This window comes from Plectrocnemia conspersa, unplaced genomic scaffold, assembly GCF_051122295.1.
Source record: "Plectrocnemia conspersa isolate PC_06_02 unplaced genomic scaffold, ASM5112229v1 ptg000005l, whole genome shotgun sequence".
In the NCBI taxonomy this organism is placed as follows: domain Eukaryota; kingdom Metazoa; phylum Arthropoda; class Insecta; order Trichoptera; family Polycentropodidae; genus Plectrocnemia; species Plectrocnemia conspersa.
The window spans coordinates 424,822-443,488 of NW_028277169.1; the positions used below are offsets into that span (position 1 = coordinate 424,822).

An 18,667-nucleotide genomic window follows, 5' to 3' on the forward strand; every position below is an offset into this window, starting at 1 on the left:
GTAATAAATCACATTACAATATTGTGTATATTGCATAAACACCAAAGATAAAAACCAAATTGGTTAGCAAACACCAAATGTCAAAACAAAACGAAATCCTTATTTTATATTTGCATAAAGCATTAACTTAATTTTGTTTTATTAACAGCAAAAAATAATTGGATACGCCTTACTTCAATAATAAAGTGAGAATTAGTTTATATAGATTATGGAAAATGTCTCATGAATTGTTATATTCTGTATAAATATAACAATAGACTTAGTGGATTAGTAATTCGGCAAACAAAAACTAAATTAGTTCTCAGTTGGTTTGCAGTTCCTTGTGATAGAGATACTATACTCATGTTTTCCTGAATTCGTAACAAAATGGCTTCTGCAATATGTATATAATTTAAATCTACATTTTATTAAAGAAATATAAATTTTTGTGACATATTTTCATACAAGATCTAACATTTAAATCGGCATTTACATTTATAGCTGCATATTTAAATTCAATATATTTTTTATTGCCAATTTATTTTCTTCTTTTAATGTATTTTTTTATTTGTGTATACAATTATTGTTTTCGACCATCGTGACGTATTGGAGTAACCCGTTAGGTTACTATGATCTTAATTTAATTTGAATAAATAAATTTTTGGATGCATCTGATCTGAATTTACGCCCTCTATAAAATGATCGTGTTTTACACGATCGAATGCTTTCTTAAAATCTATGAATCGAATAAGTTTGGTTTCGCTTTTGCTTTTGCTTTTTATTTTTTATGGCTTCCTGATGGTTCCCAAATAATAATTTTATCATTTATTTGAACTCACAGTCTTTTTCTTGGTAGCTAGTGATTTTTGTTCTATTTATTTATCTTTTCCATTGTGAATCGCCCTCGTTTTATATGAGGGATGGATGCTTAAAGTAAGATACGGGATCGTAAAAATAATCGTGTACATTTCAAGTTTTCAGAAATGTCCACTTAACAAGTAACCGTTAAGTGAGTACTATTTAACGACAATATATCTACGCTGCTAAGCCTTATGGCCATCGGACGTTACGTAACGTACTACGGCGTTTTCCCGAAACGGCCCTGGAATACGCGCTTGAATGTTACATAAGCCTAACGCGAAATACCACCCTGACAACACATTCTTCTATATATACAAATATTTTATCCATTCGTGACAAATTTAATACATAAATAATAACACTATAAGCTAATTTTTGCGATCTAGAAAAATAATATATTTATATGTATTTAGTACAAAAAAAAAATAGTGAAAATTTTAAGATCGGAATAAATTTGTTTATTAGCGAAATGTTAAGTTAAATATTTTGTATTCAATACAAAATTCGCAAAAGTATGATATATATAATATTATAGCATAGTTTAATATAGTTAATATATACAATTAGGTATTGTAGTCGATGACATCAATTTTTTATTTGGAAACCATTTTATTATTTAGCTATCGTCATTCTAAAACAAAAAATCTATTGGTCAAGTAAATTGAGAATAACTTAATGATACTATCAACAAATCACAAGTTAATAGTGATTGACTTTATCAAACGCCTTTTCAAAATCTGCGTTTAAAAATCTACTGTTACACCAGAGCACAATGATTTCAAAACAAAGTTTAAAAAAACCATCAGGTTAGTGACAGCTGATTGAAATTGACTGAAACCATTACTCTTTTTTATGCATCATGGTAGACTTTAGAGCATTTCTAGAACTGTAGAATACAAGAAAATCTCAAAATAAAATTAAATATAAACCAAAGAGTGTTTAAAATACAATCAATTAATCTTATTATTGAATTTATGAGGCAAAAAAAATTTGAAAAATTGAGCATAGCGAAATAATGAATTTGTGAATCTACGTACAAACTTTTATAAATTATTAAAGAAGAAAAATTGTAGCGATTTTATTACCAAAACTTTACTTTTTCACATTACAAATATATAGTATGTAATTCAATAAATAGATACGTTTGAGTATTTCTTTAAAATAAAATATTCTAAAATGTAAAGATTTAATTTTTTGTGAAATGAATATTTTTTTATGGATATTTATTTATACATAAAATAAAACTTGGGGCTTCTAGAGGACAACGCAAATAACATATAATTTACACATATTGCAAAATTACTCCAAGTAACATAAATTTTATAAATTATCTTGAAAATTAGATTATAACATACATATATTAATAAGATATTTTAATTTTAATTAACATGAAATAATATTTCTACTAATTTTCATGTGTTTTAACTATTAAAATACAATAAATATATTAATATTAATGGGTACGCGTGACGCGTAATAGCTAACAATATTTCCTCAATAAACTGTATTGACACACCAGACGTTTTTAATTAGTAATTCACACCAATGTGTAAATATTAACATATTTTTTTAAGTGACCTATATTACAAGGTTTTACAATCTTAGCGAATTCAGTGGTTAAAAATCTTTTTGCACGAGCCTATATCTTTATAATTAATCAGTTCCGCTGATCCGACTTTGAATAATGAATCGATCGCTATGTATGTAATTTACTAAATTGCTATAAAGCACTACTCTTTTTCGCCAGTGTGCAAAAATTTGACCTAAATGTGTTTTTTATAGTGGTAGTAGTGCGCCACTGCTGCAAAAGCACTCAGTTCGAATCACGACTTTATAGGTGGGTCATTAAGTGAAAAGTTTGCAAGTATATGTGCTGCAATGAAAATTTTTGCATGTGTGTGTTTAATTTTTTAGTGTCTATTCAGTGCAAATTGAAGTGCTATCTCGCTTTCACATGTATGCAAATGTGTGCAGGTCAGTAGAAAGCTAAGGGTAGGTTTAAAATTTAGACAATATGAACAATAAAATATATTTTTTTAAATACATGTATATTATATATGTATTATATATTACTACACACTAAGCACAATCATTAGAACAACTCAAATAAAAATAAAAATAATAATATTCTAGTATTTTTTAAAAAAAATGCTTAATAAATACAGGCTTAAAAAAAGGTGCCCTTTGTGATAAAATATTTTTACGATCTACTATATATAGTTTATTTTTGTTATATTTTTTTGCTATAGTATATTTTTTAGTTATATTTTTAATAAAGTTGTTGTTAATTAAAAAAATTTTAATACAAAAATAATACTATTATATACATTGCGTATGCCTAGATTATAACCCTTTTCATGCTTAAAATTTTATTATAAAACTAAAAATATAATATAAATCGTTGGTTACAATCCTGTTACAATTTGAGTGATAGAAAAAGTAAAAGGAAAATAAAAACACATCGTATTAAGTATACTTAACAGCTTAACGGCCGAGGACTCGTATACGAGTCTTGCAAGAACATTGTTTAGTGGCCGTGAACTCAGGCATGGGTCCTGCGTAATGCGTTTTCATTTATTAAAAAAATACTCGGATTCTATCAAGTCTACCTCTATATGATAATCAAAGATGGTAGTATACTTATTCTACGTACTAGCAAATAAAACAAATTTACTTCAAATTTTTGTAAAAAAAGTCGTCTTATTTCATTGCGACGCAATGCAATAAAACGTCGCCTTTTTGGGGCACGTGAAATTTTTTTTTTGAAGAGTATGAACCATACTTATTTATTTTATCAAAATTACTGTTTTATGTTACACTTCTTGAACAGAAATAAATTTGAGGGGCAAACTGGCTGGCTAGGTCCAATCCAATCAAAAGAAATAGAAACATCCCGGTTGATAGTACATCAATTAAAAATTCTGTATGCTATTGCAAAATTAAAAAGTAAAATTGTTACGGTACATATAAATTAGATAACACAGTAATCAAAGAGCTTCCAAAAAATATCATCACAGATTAAGAAATCAAGGGGGAAAAGCTACAATTCGGATAAATTGTCGCTGTATTAGTTTATTGTAAAATATTTGAAAAAAAAAATATAATTGCACTTAAAAAAATATTCATGAACGAATAAATATGTATTTTTCATTCCTAATATTTTGGGTAAATTGAAAATTGTCCCACTGGTAACAATTGTTAAAATGCTTCTAATGTTTAAATGCTTCTATAAATTTTTGTATTAACGATTTATAAAAAATATCCGTTTATAATATAGTAATATAATTTGCACTTACCAAATTTTTCGGCGTCCTTTTTCTGCTTACAACTGTCACAGACACATTTATTTTCATCATTACACTTATAAACCACACTATATTACTATTTATATTTATTTTTATTATTTACACTTTTTTTTTACTTACACTATTCACATTTTTTGATACGTATAAAAACATATGTCAACATGATGAGGATTTTCACAATTTCTGCACATGCTGTATCTTTCCTTATTCCATATACAGAACAAGCATAACATATTCTTCTCACATTTTATTTTTATTTGCACACTTTTTATTTTTATTTGCTGATGGTTTTAAGCTTATCCGAAAGCCTTTCTGGTGGATCGACAGCAGTAGACACTGATGAAATGTCTTCAGAATCGATAGATTTCACTGAATTCTGCATTCAACCTTTAACCTTACTCACAATTTAATTTGACTGTTACGTTTCAAATTTTGATAGACACTAAAACGAACAAAACAATGCGCATTGAAATAAATAAAAAACATTTTTTGTTTATTCCATTGTTTTTTTTGAAAAATTACGTAACTAGGTACATATTGATCAGTGCGATCAACACCTCATATATTTATTGTGAGGCTGGTCGTTCTGGTTTTTTCCCCGTGTCTATCATCTGGCTGTTACGAAAGGTAGATATCATTCTGAAACATCTTTTCTTATATGTTTTTCAAATTTGGATAAGCGTTTTACCTTTTCTGCCATGTTCATCTGTTGGGGCCTTAATTTTACATTTTTGTGATTCTGGCAGACCCCTATTTTTCTGGATTGGTCCACAAAGTTCTGTTTTCCGTAAAAATTAATATTTTGCAAGTAAAATGCTAATATAAAAATTGTCAGCATAAACATTTTTTGCCATTATTATGCAAAATCGCCCATCCACCAAGCAAAGCTCAGCAAAAAAAACCCCGGGCGGTAAGCTGTTAAAATCTGAAACAATTAAAATGTGTTCTTATGCTCTAAATCAATGTGCATTGACCTTTTGCGCTTATGTAAATTAAACGTTGCTTTGATACATGAAATAATTGGATAAGTGCGGTACAAAAACTACATGTTTCGATTATTATTTTTGATGACTTAAACTTAAATATGTATAGCAATATTACCCACCCCTAGCAAGCATATTTTTAAATTATTTACTTTATCATAATGATTTTATTTTTGTAAAAAGCGCACTTTTTTAATTAAATATCAGTCTGGTAGTAGTAATGGCAGCAAGCCTTTCATATGTTTTTTAAATTTAAGCTTCAGTCAAGAGTTTTGGTATAATATTTTTTTAAATCTACGTAAACAATGTGATGTTGACTAAAACTCATGGTGATGAATTTTTGCAGTTTTGCATTTTTTTGTAAAAGAACAGATAATAAATGTTTTAAGATAAGTATCCCCGGGAAACAAAATTAAAGTAAGCCTCAAAAACATGTTATTTATCTCACAAAATTTTAAACGCAATGTAATTTTTATATATTAGTACAGTTTTATGTTAAATTTATTAATACATACCATGTATTCTGCAGCATATGCCAGTTATTATTCAACCAAAAAAGTTTTTGTTAAAAGAATTTAGTTCAAACTGCTTTATGTCAGAGCAAGTCAGTATATTCGGCTTCCATTTAAAATAAAAAAGAGTCATTGTACTGACGTCGGTTAATGACAGCGAATAAAGTTTACCGCTGACACAAATAATTCAGTCGCACATGATAGATGGAGATATTTCCCACACAATGAATAATCAGTCTTGGAACACATTTTATTTTCACAAGCTATATATTTTTTCCATCTAAGCCTCAACTTGTTCTGCGCATATTTTTAACACGACCGGATGTGACGCATTTTAGTCGATTTCACTTCAGAATGTACATTGTTAACGTTTTCTCAACTTTATTAACCTTTCCCTTACTGTGCCAAATAATTCCGCGCGTTACTGTGCTGTGTAGTATATACACATTCAAAAATGAATGATTTCTAATTGGAATATTCATAAATATCGCTTTAATTATTTATAGTTTAGATCAACGTGCAATAATAATTAAAATTAAATTGCTGAAAATATAAAAAAATTGCATTAAATACTATTCTACACCTAGTGAGTTATTTTCCCTTTTGCTCGCTCGCGTATTAAGTGACGAGAGTGAGTGAGAGATTCCCGCACACTTTATATATAACAAGGGGCTACAAATTATTTATTATTTTTTAATATTAAATATTAAAAATAATATGTATTATATATACAAAAAATATATTGAACAATGGCTTTAAATATAAAATTTCTAACTCCATATTTGACAACTTTACAGGTGAAACAATATACGCTATTTTTTAAAGTGTAATTGATTTAATTTTACATAGAGCACCTCAAAGAGTCGAATAAAATTGCGAACCATAATTTTTTGGCTATTGATGTTACTCACAATGTGCTTAACCCGTCTTACCAAAATACTGATTTTTTTTCAAGGCACATTTCTTCGCCTGCAACAATCAAACATTACTTTATTAATTTACGTTTACAATAAATGCGTTTTATTAAATAATTTATAAATGAGCTACACTTGTACTGACTTCAGTCAGCCCACATAATTTTTATTTTCGTAAAAAAATGTATGTAATAAACAATTTTGTCTTAAACTTTTCAATTTATCTGATCGTTGTGAATATCGTATCTGTCAATAATAAAGTATATTGTATTCTTTTAGTACATACATAAGATAATTGCACAATAAAAATATTTTTTTTAATTCACTCCACTCAGTATAAGTCTTATGGTGACATGATAAACATCCACAGATAATAAATGAGAACAAAATATCGCGAAAAGCGTTACACGGTACTGAAGACGCTCTATAATTAGAATTGCGTATCGTCCCAAAGGAATGCAAAGCAATAGGAGCACCACTTACGGTCATATCTTGTTGAGTCATACTTTGCCATTTTAAAGAGTTTTAGATAAATATAGCATTACTATCTTCATATAATTACAATAAAGAATATTTTTGTATTTTTTTTTCTAATAATGAATTTTATAAATTATCATCAAAAATGTATATTTTGACAGATTGTATTATATGGCATAGAAATTTATTGTCTGTAATACATAAGACTAGGTCAAGTTCAAGACAAAACAATGCCTCTCTTCTTCGACTATTATTAGTTGATTTGATTTCAGCATATGACCGTGATCTTGACTTTCACGACGGAATTGCGAGTCAGTTTCGTTCAGGCGCAGATCGATTCCCGTCTTGCGGCCCTCGTTGGCCCGTTGCGCTACTGTTGTATAATTTATTGATCGGCCAGAAGATTTAGGTTGAGAGTGCGGCAAAAGAGATGCGTCGCCTCTGTGTCTGCTCGCTATCCTCTGCGTGCTTCCCGACGGCGCGTCTCTCACATGTGCCGCATGAGAGGCGTCGCGACGCCTCCTTCCACTATCCGGCTTGGCTTGATCTTGACCTAGTCTCTCATTCCATCCATGGGCTCAAATATAGGAAAGACTCGATGCGATTCGATCCAAGTCTGGTTGTTGTGTAATGAGCTAAAAATGAGAGAAACGATCATATATAATCCATTTTAAAATAGTTAGAACGCAACATCATGGAGTATCATATATTGTATTTTTAATACGTTTATTGGTTCCTAACTATGTTCTGATTGTTTCTGCAGCTGGAAGCACTCGTTGAGGAGGTTGCCTCAATTGTTAGATATGCTTTAAGCAAAGCTTTCAATGTTTTTGTTATTTTGTAATAATCCACATATCTTAAATCTTTAATTATTTAGACAAACTTTTTAATATAGCCGTATATTTTTTTCCCCATATTTTCTTATTAATGTTTTTAAACACTGTTCACCTACTGGCGTCCAAAATAAATTTAAACTGTTCCAAAGATATTTAGTAACTTGATGGATGGTTTATTTAGCACAAGTTTTAAGCACAAAAATTTTATTTAAGACAAACTATATAAGACAAAAAACATGTTTATTTTATATAAAATGTAGCTTTTCTTCGTAACTATATTTTGTACATATCAAAATCTAGGTACAAGTTATAGTGAAATTTTGCTCAGTTCTATATACAATTCACGTACGCATATTAGTGTGTAATTTTATAGCAAATCCTGAGCAGAACTCTTTCTGGCTTTATTTTGAATTTAATTTAGCCCATCCGAACCAGCTACAACTTTGCCGGGGATCAAACTTGATACAGAGCGCGGTCCGGGATGATCCCGAGGATTACCGGGTCAGGACCGCCTGAAAAATCTACCCCGGTCGCCAGATTTCATATCTCTTGGCAAAAAATAGGCAACGATAAATTTCTCCATGCCTGATTTTTCATGCGGCCGCCGGTCGTTTATAACTAAAAACGCACAAGCTCAGATGACTTCAAGTGAAACATGTGTCTTGGTAAAAGCTTATATTTATTAAAAATAATAATAAAGTTATTTTTTATTTTTTATTTTATTTCAAATTTCAAATTACACATTTTAAAGTATTTTTATAAGATATTATTTTTGTAAACATATATAAAAGTACAAAAGATTTTTTTTTAGCTTAAGCTTATGTTTATGATATAGAAGTTTAACATATTTATATAAGCATATTCTTTTTGATATAGTGGTTCATTATTTTTAGTTTTATACGTGATATGTGGTTTTATTATTTTATTTAAATGAATGTAAATAATCTATTTTTTTGCTACTTCTTCTTGGCTAGAAAATCTGCGTTAAAAAAATATAATTAAAATTTCATCTAAGATGAAAGACCATGTTTTAATATATTTTATATATTTATGGTTAATATCTAATCTATTGATTGTAATCTGATTATTTTTTGTCTCTAAGTTGCATATTTAAAAATTCCTAAAATAAAAATATATCAAAGCTATTTTATAAATTTCATATTTTAATACAAAGCTTACTAATGGTATTAAAAAGAAATGATATACAAAGCGCCTTAAAATATTATAGGGCTCACTGTTGCACAAAAAATCCAATACTGTTTTCAAAATAAGCAGCTTGTTTTGCTGCATTTTAATTGGATCTCGGATATTGCGATCATAAATAAGACCCTCATAAACGGTCTAGATCAGCATTGCTAATAATGTAATAACATTGCACCGGAATAAATTTAAGGGCTTTACCAAAACAATGACAGCGGTTTAATTAAAACTCGATAGGCGAGCATCGAAGCCTTATGTGCTACGTCCACAAAACTAAAACAGTTTCAAACAAAGTTAGATACTGCATCTAGAAAACAAATCTTAAACTTGTTTCTATGATAATTTGTGTGATATATAATATGAAGTTGATACTAAATGTGTGTGTGTGTGTGTATATTATAAATTGTTTATTTTATACGCGATAAATATATTTAAAAAATATTATAATTACGTGATTTAGATCGTGCCAGACTTGATATATTTCGCCAAAATATTTTTGGCATCATCAGGAGATTTTTATTTTTTAGTATGCTCCTATCGAGGGAGCAAATAGGGCAATAGTATTCAATCTTACGAAAGTGTGACTTTTATGAAAAGCAATTAATTAATGAAAGTGCGAATTATAAAACTCTAACTATGCGATGTAAAAAAAGTGTATATAAAAAATAAACATCTCCAGTTGGAGTCTTCATTGTATATTTTTTTTTTTTTTTAATGTGCAACAATTTACTATTTTATTATATACGTATGTATAAAAACATATAAATCTGTATCTCACATTTTGTAAATGTCGCAATTTCCTGCTACTGATAATGATAATAATCTATTAATGATTAACTTTTGAATCACGCACTTTAAAAAAATATATTAGTAATGATAAATCTTATAATTAATTTTAAATGATTATATTGCGCAAACTAATTGTTTAATCGTTTTTTATCAACGTATATATTTTTTGTGTAATTTTGCGTCCTTTTTAAATTTTAACAATTCGACAACCTCACGATAAACTTTTCACTTTGAAATCGGATTTAATTTTCTTAACTTATATTAAGCAATCCGCAAAAGAACAATATGCACATTTTTTTCACCCTTCGGTCATCGATTTCTTAAAAAAATAATTTCGAATACTTTGTTCGAGCACTAATGTCGTGTGGATCAATGCTTGCCAGATGCTTTAGTCGACTAGATCTTTTGTCGGCTGGATCTTTCGTCGTGACGTAGAGTACGCTCGGGATAAGGATGCCGGTTTGTTATTGTGTGCGTGTACATGTATATGAGAGGGAGAAGCGATGTAGCGTGTACTTCATTGTCTCGCTTTCCCTTTTAAGGACAGTCGCTGATTCGTCAACGCTGGTATTCGTCATTAAAGTGCAGTGTGGCACAGAAGCTCGATCTTCTATAGTGATTTATTTTAAATAATTTTGTGTTGATATTGGTTTAACCCAGATATGCCCACTGTCCCATGGGTAGGTCACTAAATTTGTGCCACTGTTTTTTATTTATAAATGAAATTTTAAGAGAACAAATTTTCTTGGGCATATCTGGGTTAATTGATATCAAGGCTTCAAATATACAATGTAAGTTATTCGTTCTCTTACCCGTGGATTAAAATATTTTAATTATTTTTCCATTAATCCGTACGTTGTTGGTTTTTTTATACTATTCTCTGTAAGGCTTAAAAAAAGTATTATTCTTATCGTTGCGCTAATGATAATTTTTAATTTATTCAATGGATTCTAATGATTTAATAGAGTCGTCGAGCCATTAAACAATCTACGAATAATTTCTTTCTCTATTTTATATCTTTTTGCTTTTAAAGAATAGCTAAAGATTTTTTTGACTAGTGAAAGATTTTGAATTTTGCAAATATTTAATTAATGACGTAAATGTCTGGTTTCTTCGATTATATAATATATTTTTAATTGTCCGTTGAAATTTCCAACTTAGCTCAGATATATGTATGTTAAATAAACATATATTTTCTTTTAAAGTAAAAAAATTAAATATTCTAAGCGAAATTGTGTTGAGCCACACAGTTCACGCACACAATAACAAACCGGAATCCTTATCCCGAGTGTACTCTTTGTATATTTGTTAGGACAGAAGCTCGTAAAGCTTTTGTCGTGACACGTACAATGTTATATATGGAAATATTTTATAAATAAGCAGAGTTGAATATTAAAAAAAAATATTGGTAAAACACATATTAAACGGTTATGTGCTGATTATACATTTTTTATGATAAGCTATTCTTAATTTTAAAGAATTACTATGTGGCATATTATTATAATGCTTCGTAGAAGATTTTAAAAAGTTTAAAAATAAATTATAAAGGTTGGAATTAGTATAAAAATATTCATTAAATTACTATTAATTATATTCAGTATATTTGTGTGTTTCTCAATGAAAGTAAAATATATTAATATTAGATTAGTTGCTTTTGGCATTGATTTTATGAGTGTTTATTAATTGAAATAAACACATATAAACGTGTATCATATGCAATCTTATTCAATAATCCGTTTATATCAATATATCATAAATGAACAATTTGATTTGCTTGTTAATTAAATTATACCCTCTACGCAATCATACGGCTCGTAATGATACAGCTTTTTTACCCCTGAGTATTGGTTCAAATGTATCCACCTCTGTTATTATAAATGAGTATCGACAATTTTCTTATTAAAAATGTATACATATTTCTACTTTATATTAGTTAAAAATGCAAGACATATTTGAATTTTAATTTGTGTGTATAGTGAACATATGTGAATAATAACAAGGTTGTTTTATAGGACTATTTTTAACCCTGTTTTACGAAATTTACTATGCAGTATAATATTTTGGCCATCGCTGACTTAAAGCAAATTTACGAGTTCCTTTTTGCCAAGTAGGCAGTGCCAAAAGCTGCAAATTTGTCAATGGGCTAGTAAAATTCGCAATTCTACATAGCCTTGTTATATGAAATGCAGCATAAAATCCAATTGTTTTGTATCATAGTAAGTTCAAAGTATCTAATTAGAACCAGCTTTAAAAGTAATGTAAATATAGTAGTATTTAATCCAATTGATCATTACAGATATTTTTATTTTTTTAATCGGAAATAATAATTCATGCGCGATTTTATATCAATGGTACTATCACAAAATTTGACACTACCTACCTGTGTGAAATGGAATTTTTGTCATAAATACAAGTTATTACTCATGAAAGTGTTATTATAAATACAATTTCAATATCTTATAGTGCGTATGTATTTTTTAATGAATTAAATATCATGCACAAAGTTTAATTTCATAATTAAAAAAGTTTAAAAATATTTTTCTGGGAATGTGAGAACATATTTTCAGGTTCAAGTGATGTCGATCATTAAAAATTTTGCCAAGCACTGCACTTATTTTTTTTTATTTTGCGGTTAATATTAACTATTAAGTATGATAGTTAATAAGAATCCATTTATTAAGGCGTGTGACCTGTAGTACTCGCTCCGATCAGAATTTCGCCTATTCTAAAGTACCGCAGGGATATAATTTGCGTCCTCTCATCCTCAAATCTATACATCTAAGACCGATAATGAACGTTTCTATTCTCGACTCAGGCTTAAGATGCTAAACACAGCTAATATTGCTTTGTGTCTGAACTCCTAAAGGCATTTCTATAACATTTACTTCGCTTCAGTTGTACTCAGGTGATATAAATTAAACATCGAAATGTACAGTAGAACATATCTCTAAATATGTATAAGATGAACTGTTATCATATATTTTGACAAGAATACTGTAGCGATATTTTTATTAGGGACATAAAAAAAAAATATTTCTACATACAATTTATTGAATTTAAATTTATGCAGATGTTATTGTCTTAAATTATGTAGAGTGCAGTTAACATATTCTTCATAACTATCGAAACTTAGCCTAGTGAATAATATAAATAAAATATAAAATAAATTTTAAATACTAATATACATATTAAACCTTTTTATGACCACCGTGTATGCGTTCGTAATATGCGACAAAACAGCGCTATGTTACAAGTGTTATAACAGGCGTATGGTAATGATGCAAAACCGCCGCATTGCACTTTGTGCTAGATATTCCGCGACGTCTCTGAACCACTGCGATTGTAAACATTTTTTATTGCAACTTTTAATTTTTATTACTCGAAACATTTTTAATGTAAATATAAATTTAGTAGGTTGATTATATTTTAATACATATTTTGTATTTTTAAGATGTGCGATTTTTATTACAAAAAAACACTTTATATTATTTACTGATTTCAAATCAGCATGTATTTTTATATACATATATCTCTAAACGTGTGGCTTGATCTCGCAGTCTAATAATAAATTCTAAAGAACTCATTTTACACTCCTAGTGGTTTATTTTAATAGCAAGTAGTAAAATAAATTTGGTTTTATAATAAGGTCACTTCAACGCAAATATATAATTAATTTATTGAGAGTGTCGAATTAAAAAAAAAATTGTTTTTTAATGAAACATTTCAAGAATGTTCATCTTCAGTCAACTTCTTCGCTGATTTTTTATTTTTTTATTATAAATCTGTCAGCTTTCTAAAATGCTATGTAAATATTCGTATAAGAGTCTCTAATCCAGTGGTTCTCACTTGAAATGTTTCTGTGGCCGCATAATTTATGTAGGCCGCACCAAATTTCGCTTTTGCTAGGATTAAAAAAAATAATTAATTCTTGGTCAATGTATAACTTCGACCAAAATTTTTCAATTGTGGTATTATTAAAATGGTCTTTAAATACTTGGTTGTGACTTATTTTTATTAACATATTTGACGTTAGCGCAATTAATTAAATTGAATACTGGAAATAATGTTAATCTTCTTTGTAGTCATATAAAATTTTCATATGTCATAAAGAGTTATAAAAAATTAAATTCTTCGCAACTTCTATCAAGTTCCAGATTTAAAAACTCAATCCACTATTATTTTAAACTTTAGTTTTAATTCAGAGGTTTTTTTTTGTATTTTTTTTTAAGAAGATAAAATAGAGAAATTGGCATTTTTAGCTTCTAACACGAGGTTTTTCACTGTATTTTTAATTTGTCTATAATGAACACGATTTCTATTATTGTTAAGTACTTTTTTTGTAATTGTTTGTTTATTCAACTAATTCGCGGCAAAAATCCTTTAAAAATAAAATTGCTTCTTTTCTATAATCACTTAAATCTTTTTGGTTGACGTCCAAAACAGATATAACATAATCAATTAATTCATAAAGACGTTGAACATTACTATCAAAACTTAAGCATCTGATGTGGTTGTAATTAAGCAATATATTATGTTTTTCGTTGTTGATTTCACAAGTTCGACAATTTACTGCTAGTAGTAATAGCATTTAATACTTTTTTTAATTCCACAATTTTCATACATTTAATTACTAGCAGTTCTTGATTCACAATACAATGCATCAGAAAATTTTATTTTAAGTATTTTTTTAACAAATTTAAAATCCCCTTTCTTTCGCTCAACTGCAGCTCCATCAGTAGTTACTTGATTGAATCATCTTTAATAGCATTATAAATAATAATTGCACTTGAACTGGCACAGAAATTTCTACATATCTTTCAAATACTAAAATTTGGTTGGTTTTTGTCACATCATATAATAGTTACGATGACTAAAATAAGCGATAAATGAAAATGTATTTTATATTTGTGACGGAAAAATGCTTTTTTCGTGAATTGTGATATAATGTGTATTATATACATCTACAGATATTTCATCTAAGCAATTTTTGTTGTTGCAATTATATAACGTGTTATTGCGAACAACGACATTGTTTAAATACGCATGAATTTACGGATTGATATTTCGCACTTTTGGCGTAGGATTGGCCAAAAACAGGCCGCGTCGCTCGCTGCAGAAAAATATTTTAATGATTGCCCCCATGGTGAACCTTGGCCAGCTTTGTGTCGCCGCCGAGTCTGCCGTCGCCCCCAGCGCCCCCATAGCCCCCGCGAGCTGGCAATCCCGCTTCCGCCCCCCTCCCACTCTGCAGCCCCTCTCTGCGGATCTTCCATAGTTTTTGGGTTACTCTCTTACAGTAACAATATCGGCATTGATTCATGAACATCGTTTCCGCGGGCCGTTTACCCTCCGGCTAAAGTGACCCGCGATGGTTTTTCGTCTGCAAACCGGCAGATAACACCAGATATAACATAACGGATTATTATATTTTTACCATGGCGTTGTTTGAGCGGACGACCGATGAGGTGGCACAAGCGCGGTTTAAAATCCGCAAATCGTAAAATGCGAAAGTGTGTAATAGTTGATATTATGTATTGCTATTTGACGTGTAATGTATAAGTGCTGAAACGTTAGACAGGTCAGTTTATAAGTTCGGTATAAACCATCAGTACACTTAGTGATCACATGAGCTTGCCACACATATAAATTATATTTTTTGCATATTCTATATGTCACTAAAATCTTAAGAAAAGGTTTGAAAAATCGATATCCATTTTTTTTAAATTGCTGCAATAGCCTCATCGTTACTTAAACGTCAAACTCCCGACAAAAAATGTCCATCTTGTGATTACGATTTCTCAACCACAGAATGGCACTGAAATGTAAAGCATATTTAATGCTACAAATAGAAATTTTTAAATCTTGAAAATAATTTGATTGTATCTAAAACTTGTGGTTAAAATTCATCAAATCGATAAAAACTCACAAAAATATATAAAAATCGATACTCTCGACACTCAAATAAATTCCTACGAATCTTACATATTTTTAGAACAAATAAAATAAAATTTGCTCCAATATAATTTTGTAAAATTTATTTTTTACACAAAAATTATCAATAACATAAAAAAATTATTTAAAGATATAACTATAAATTATTTTATTTTAAATAAATAATATTTGTAATATAGATATATTTATTACACTTACTGTTTTTATTGACATAAAAATGGCTTCAATCGATATAAATATGTGTTTATTAAATTGCCTAATTGTTTCGAGTAAAATAAATTAGAACTCCACAATTATAATATATTTTAAATTGATTGAAATAGGGCATATTTTTAATATATAAAGTTGACATAATTTTTTTTAATTGATACGTATATGTTTAAATAAATGTTTAATAATCTCTAGAGAAAAAAATAGAAAATTTTCAAGAATATAATATATTTTTATATTATATAATATACAATTTGCAATTTCATAATTTTGTAAAATATATATTTTTTTACAAATTTAGTAATAATTCCCAAAAAAAATTTTTTTATTAAGCTTAATTGCATTTAAAAATTATATATTTTATATATTATTTAATTTAATTTATTTTTAAATTAAATATAATAATATTTGCTACATTATAATTTTGAAAGAATTTACATAAAAATTATTCTTATAAAATGTATATGCTTAAATAAGTGTTAAAAAAAACAGAAACTTTTTAAGAATATTATATATTTTTATATTAAAAGTTACATAATTTGCATTTTAATAATTTTGTAAAATATATATTTTTTTCAAATTTAATTGCAATGTCCTAAAAAAAATAATTTACAAATTTCCTTAAATGTAATAATCAAAATAATACTATTATACATATGTTAAACTGAATGTTTAATAGTATCGAGCAAAATAAAGAACATTTTCATAAATATATTATATTTTTCAATTTATTGAAATAATATTTTTTACATAATAATTTTGCAAGATATATTTTTCATATATTTAGTTAAACTTTACATAAAAATTATGTTATAGTTAAGTAATTAACTTAATAGCATTTACAGAAAAAAATTTTTTTAAAAAGATAATAAATTTTATATTAAATTATATGCAATTTGTACATATATTTTTTACAAATTTGGTTTTAACTACAATTTTTTTTGGATAAGCCTAATTTAATTTTAAAAAACTGTTAAATATTCGCGAGCACAAATAAAGAACATTTTTAAATTGAATAAAATAATTTTCATACATTTAGTTAAATAGACGTAAAAAAATAGTTATAGATAGGTATGTTTAAAGTGTAAGATAGGAAAAATAATATATTTTTATAATAAATGCTATTTTATATTTGTATAAAATACATTTTATACTATATCATTTTTTTAAATGAATACTTTTTAGACTATTTAATTCAATATATTATATTTATTTAAATAAAATTTTCTACGTTATAATTTTGTGTTATATAATTCAACACATTAAGTAACAATTCACAATTTTTTTATATGGATATATGTTTAAATACATGTTTAATAGTCAATAAAACCAATGTACCATAATGTATGTTTATATAATGATATTCCTAAAAAATCAATAATGTACATATAACATTAATTTGTCTTATTTTCAATACCCGATGCATTAAATCATTGTTTTTTTTATTTTGATTCAATGTGGTACAATACAAATAATTCTTTTTACTTGTATTTTTTATGCCACTGAAACACAGCTTTAACTATCGCATACACTTTGCTGAATTTATTACTTACGATAAAAATATATGTAACTACTAAATTATTTAGAACAGTGATTAAGATTATATTTTTTAGCAATATGGTACTATAGTTAAATCAATATATATACATAGATAATAAGTTTCGTATTATAATTTATATTAAAATTTAATATTTACTTCGTTACGCATCAAACTTGATTCTGACCGAACCCACAAGAAGTTAAACCCGAACCGAACTTATGGACTGACCTTATATATTTATTCATGTAAGCATTCGCCTTTTGGTGTGGTTCTCTCGTGGTTTATTTACGAATGAACATCAGTGAATGAATGAACACAAAGCATTGTGTAATGATGCTGCTTGTGTTTCGACGTTGACAATAAAATGCGTTTCGAATATTTTAACTCTCATTTAAAACGATGATCATTTAACCGAAATAGTGGTACACAATTAATAAATAAATATGCGACAATATTTGCATTCGATATATAACACGGCAAAAATGTATTAACTGATTTAATGTGTTTTGTATAACTAAGACGTTTTTAATATTTCTCAATATAATTGCCTTTGATTATTGGATTAGTATTTTCTATGAAATTACATTAATTAATATATAAATTTTATTCATTTTTCAAAATTTTCGTCTTTGAGCGATTTATATATATTTTCACTTGTTTAATATTATACATTCAAATGTTTTGTTATATATTATTTCAGTTAACATATTATTGCCGTTGAGTATTGAAAAGAGTTATAAGTGTCAAAAACGTAAATTTTCTTTATAAAAGGTCACTCGCAAAAGAATCCAGCTTTGAGTCGCGCCGTGAAGGGGACCGTGCCAGTATGAAGTGTCGCAGTACAGAGTGTCCCAGATAGCACCGAACACTCGACGATGAAAGGGTTCTTGTACATTTTTAGACCTATTAAACGTTTCGACTGTACACCGGCGATGGATGTGCGCGCAGGTGTCGTAGTTTGGAGCGAGCCGATCATATGATTTGTGGACTTAAGACCTTCTGCTTTGAGCTCTGATGCAAAATGCAGATGATACTTGTTGCCGGAGGGTGAGTACAATGCAAATAACCTATTATGTGCCCCATCCCGTCTGCCATACCAACGTACGTAA

At 28.0% G+C, this 18,667-nt stretch overlaps 1 protein-coding gene across 3 annotated transcripts in view; it reads left to right on the forward strand.

Annotated features, from left to right (window-relative positions):
* Sh (Potassium voltage-gated channel protein Shaker) overlaps positions 1 to 18,667 on the forward strand; it is a 344,440-nt gene that overhangs the window by 67,864 nt on the left and 257,909 nt on the right. Inside the window, exon 1 of one of the 3 annotated variants that reach the window (XM_088185507.1) lies at positions 18,347 to 18,605. The exons of 1 other annotated variant lie outside the window; for it this stretch is intronic. In XM_088185507.1, coding sequence (XP_088041633.1) covers positions 18,580 to 18,605 — 26 coding nt within the window. In that variant the 5' untranslated portion in view covers positions 18,347 to 18,579. Of the gene's footprint in view, positions 1 to 18,346; positions 18,606 to 18,667 lie in introns of those variants that run through there. One more of the 3 variants, XM_088185506.1, reaches the window with a different exon arrangement.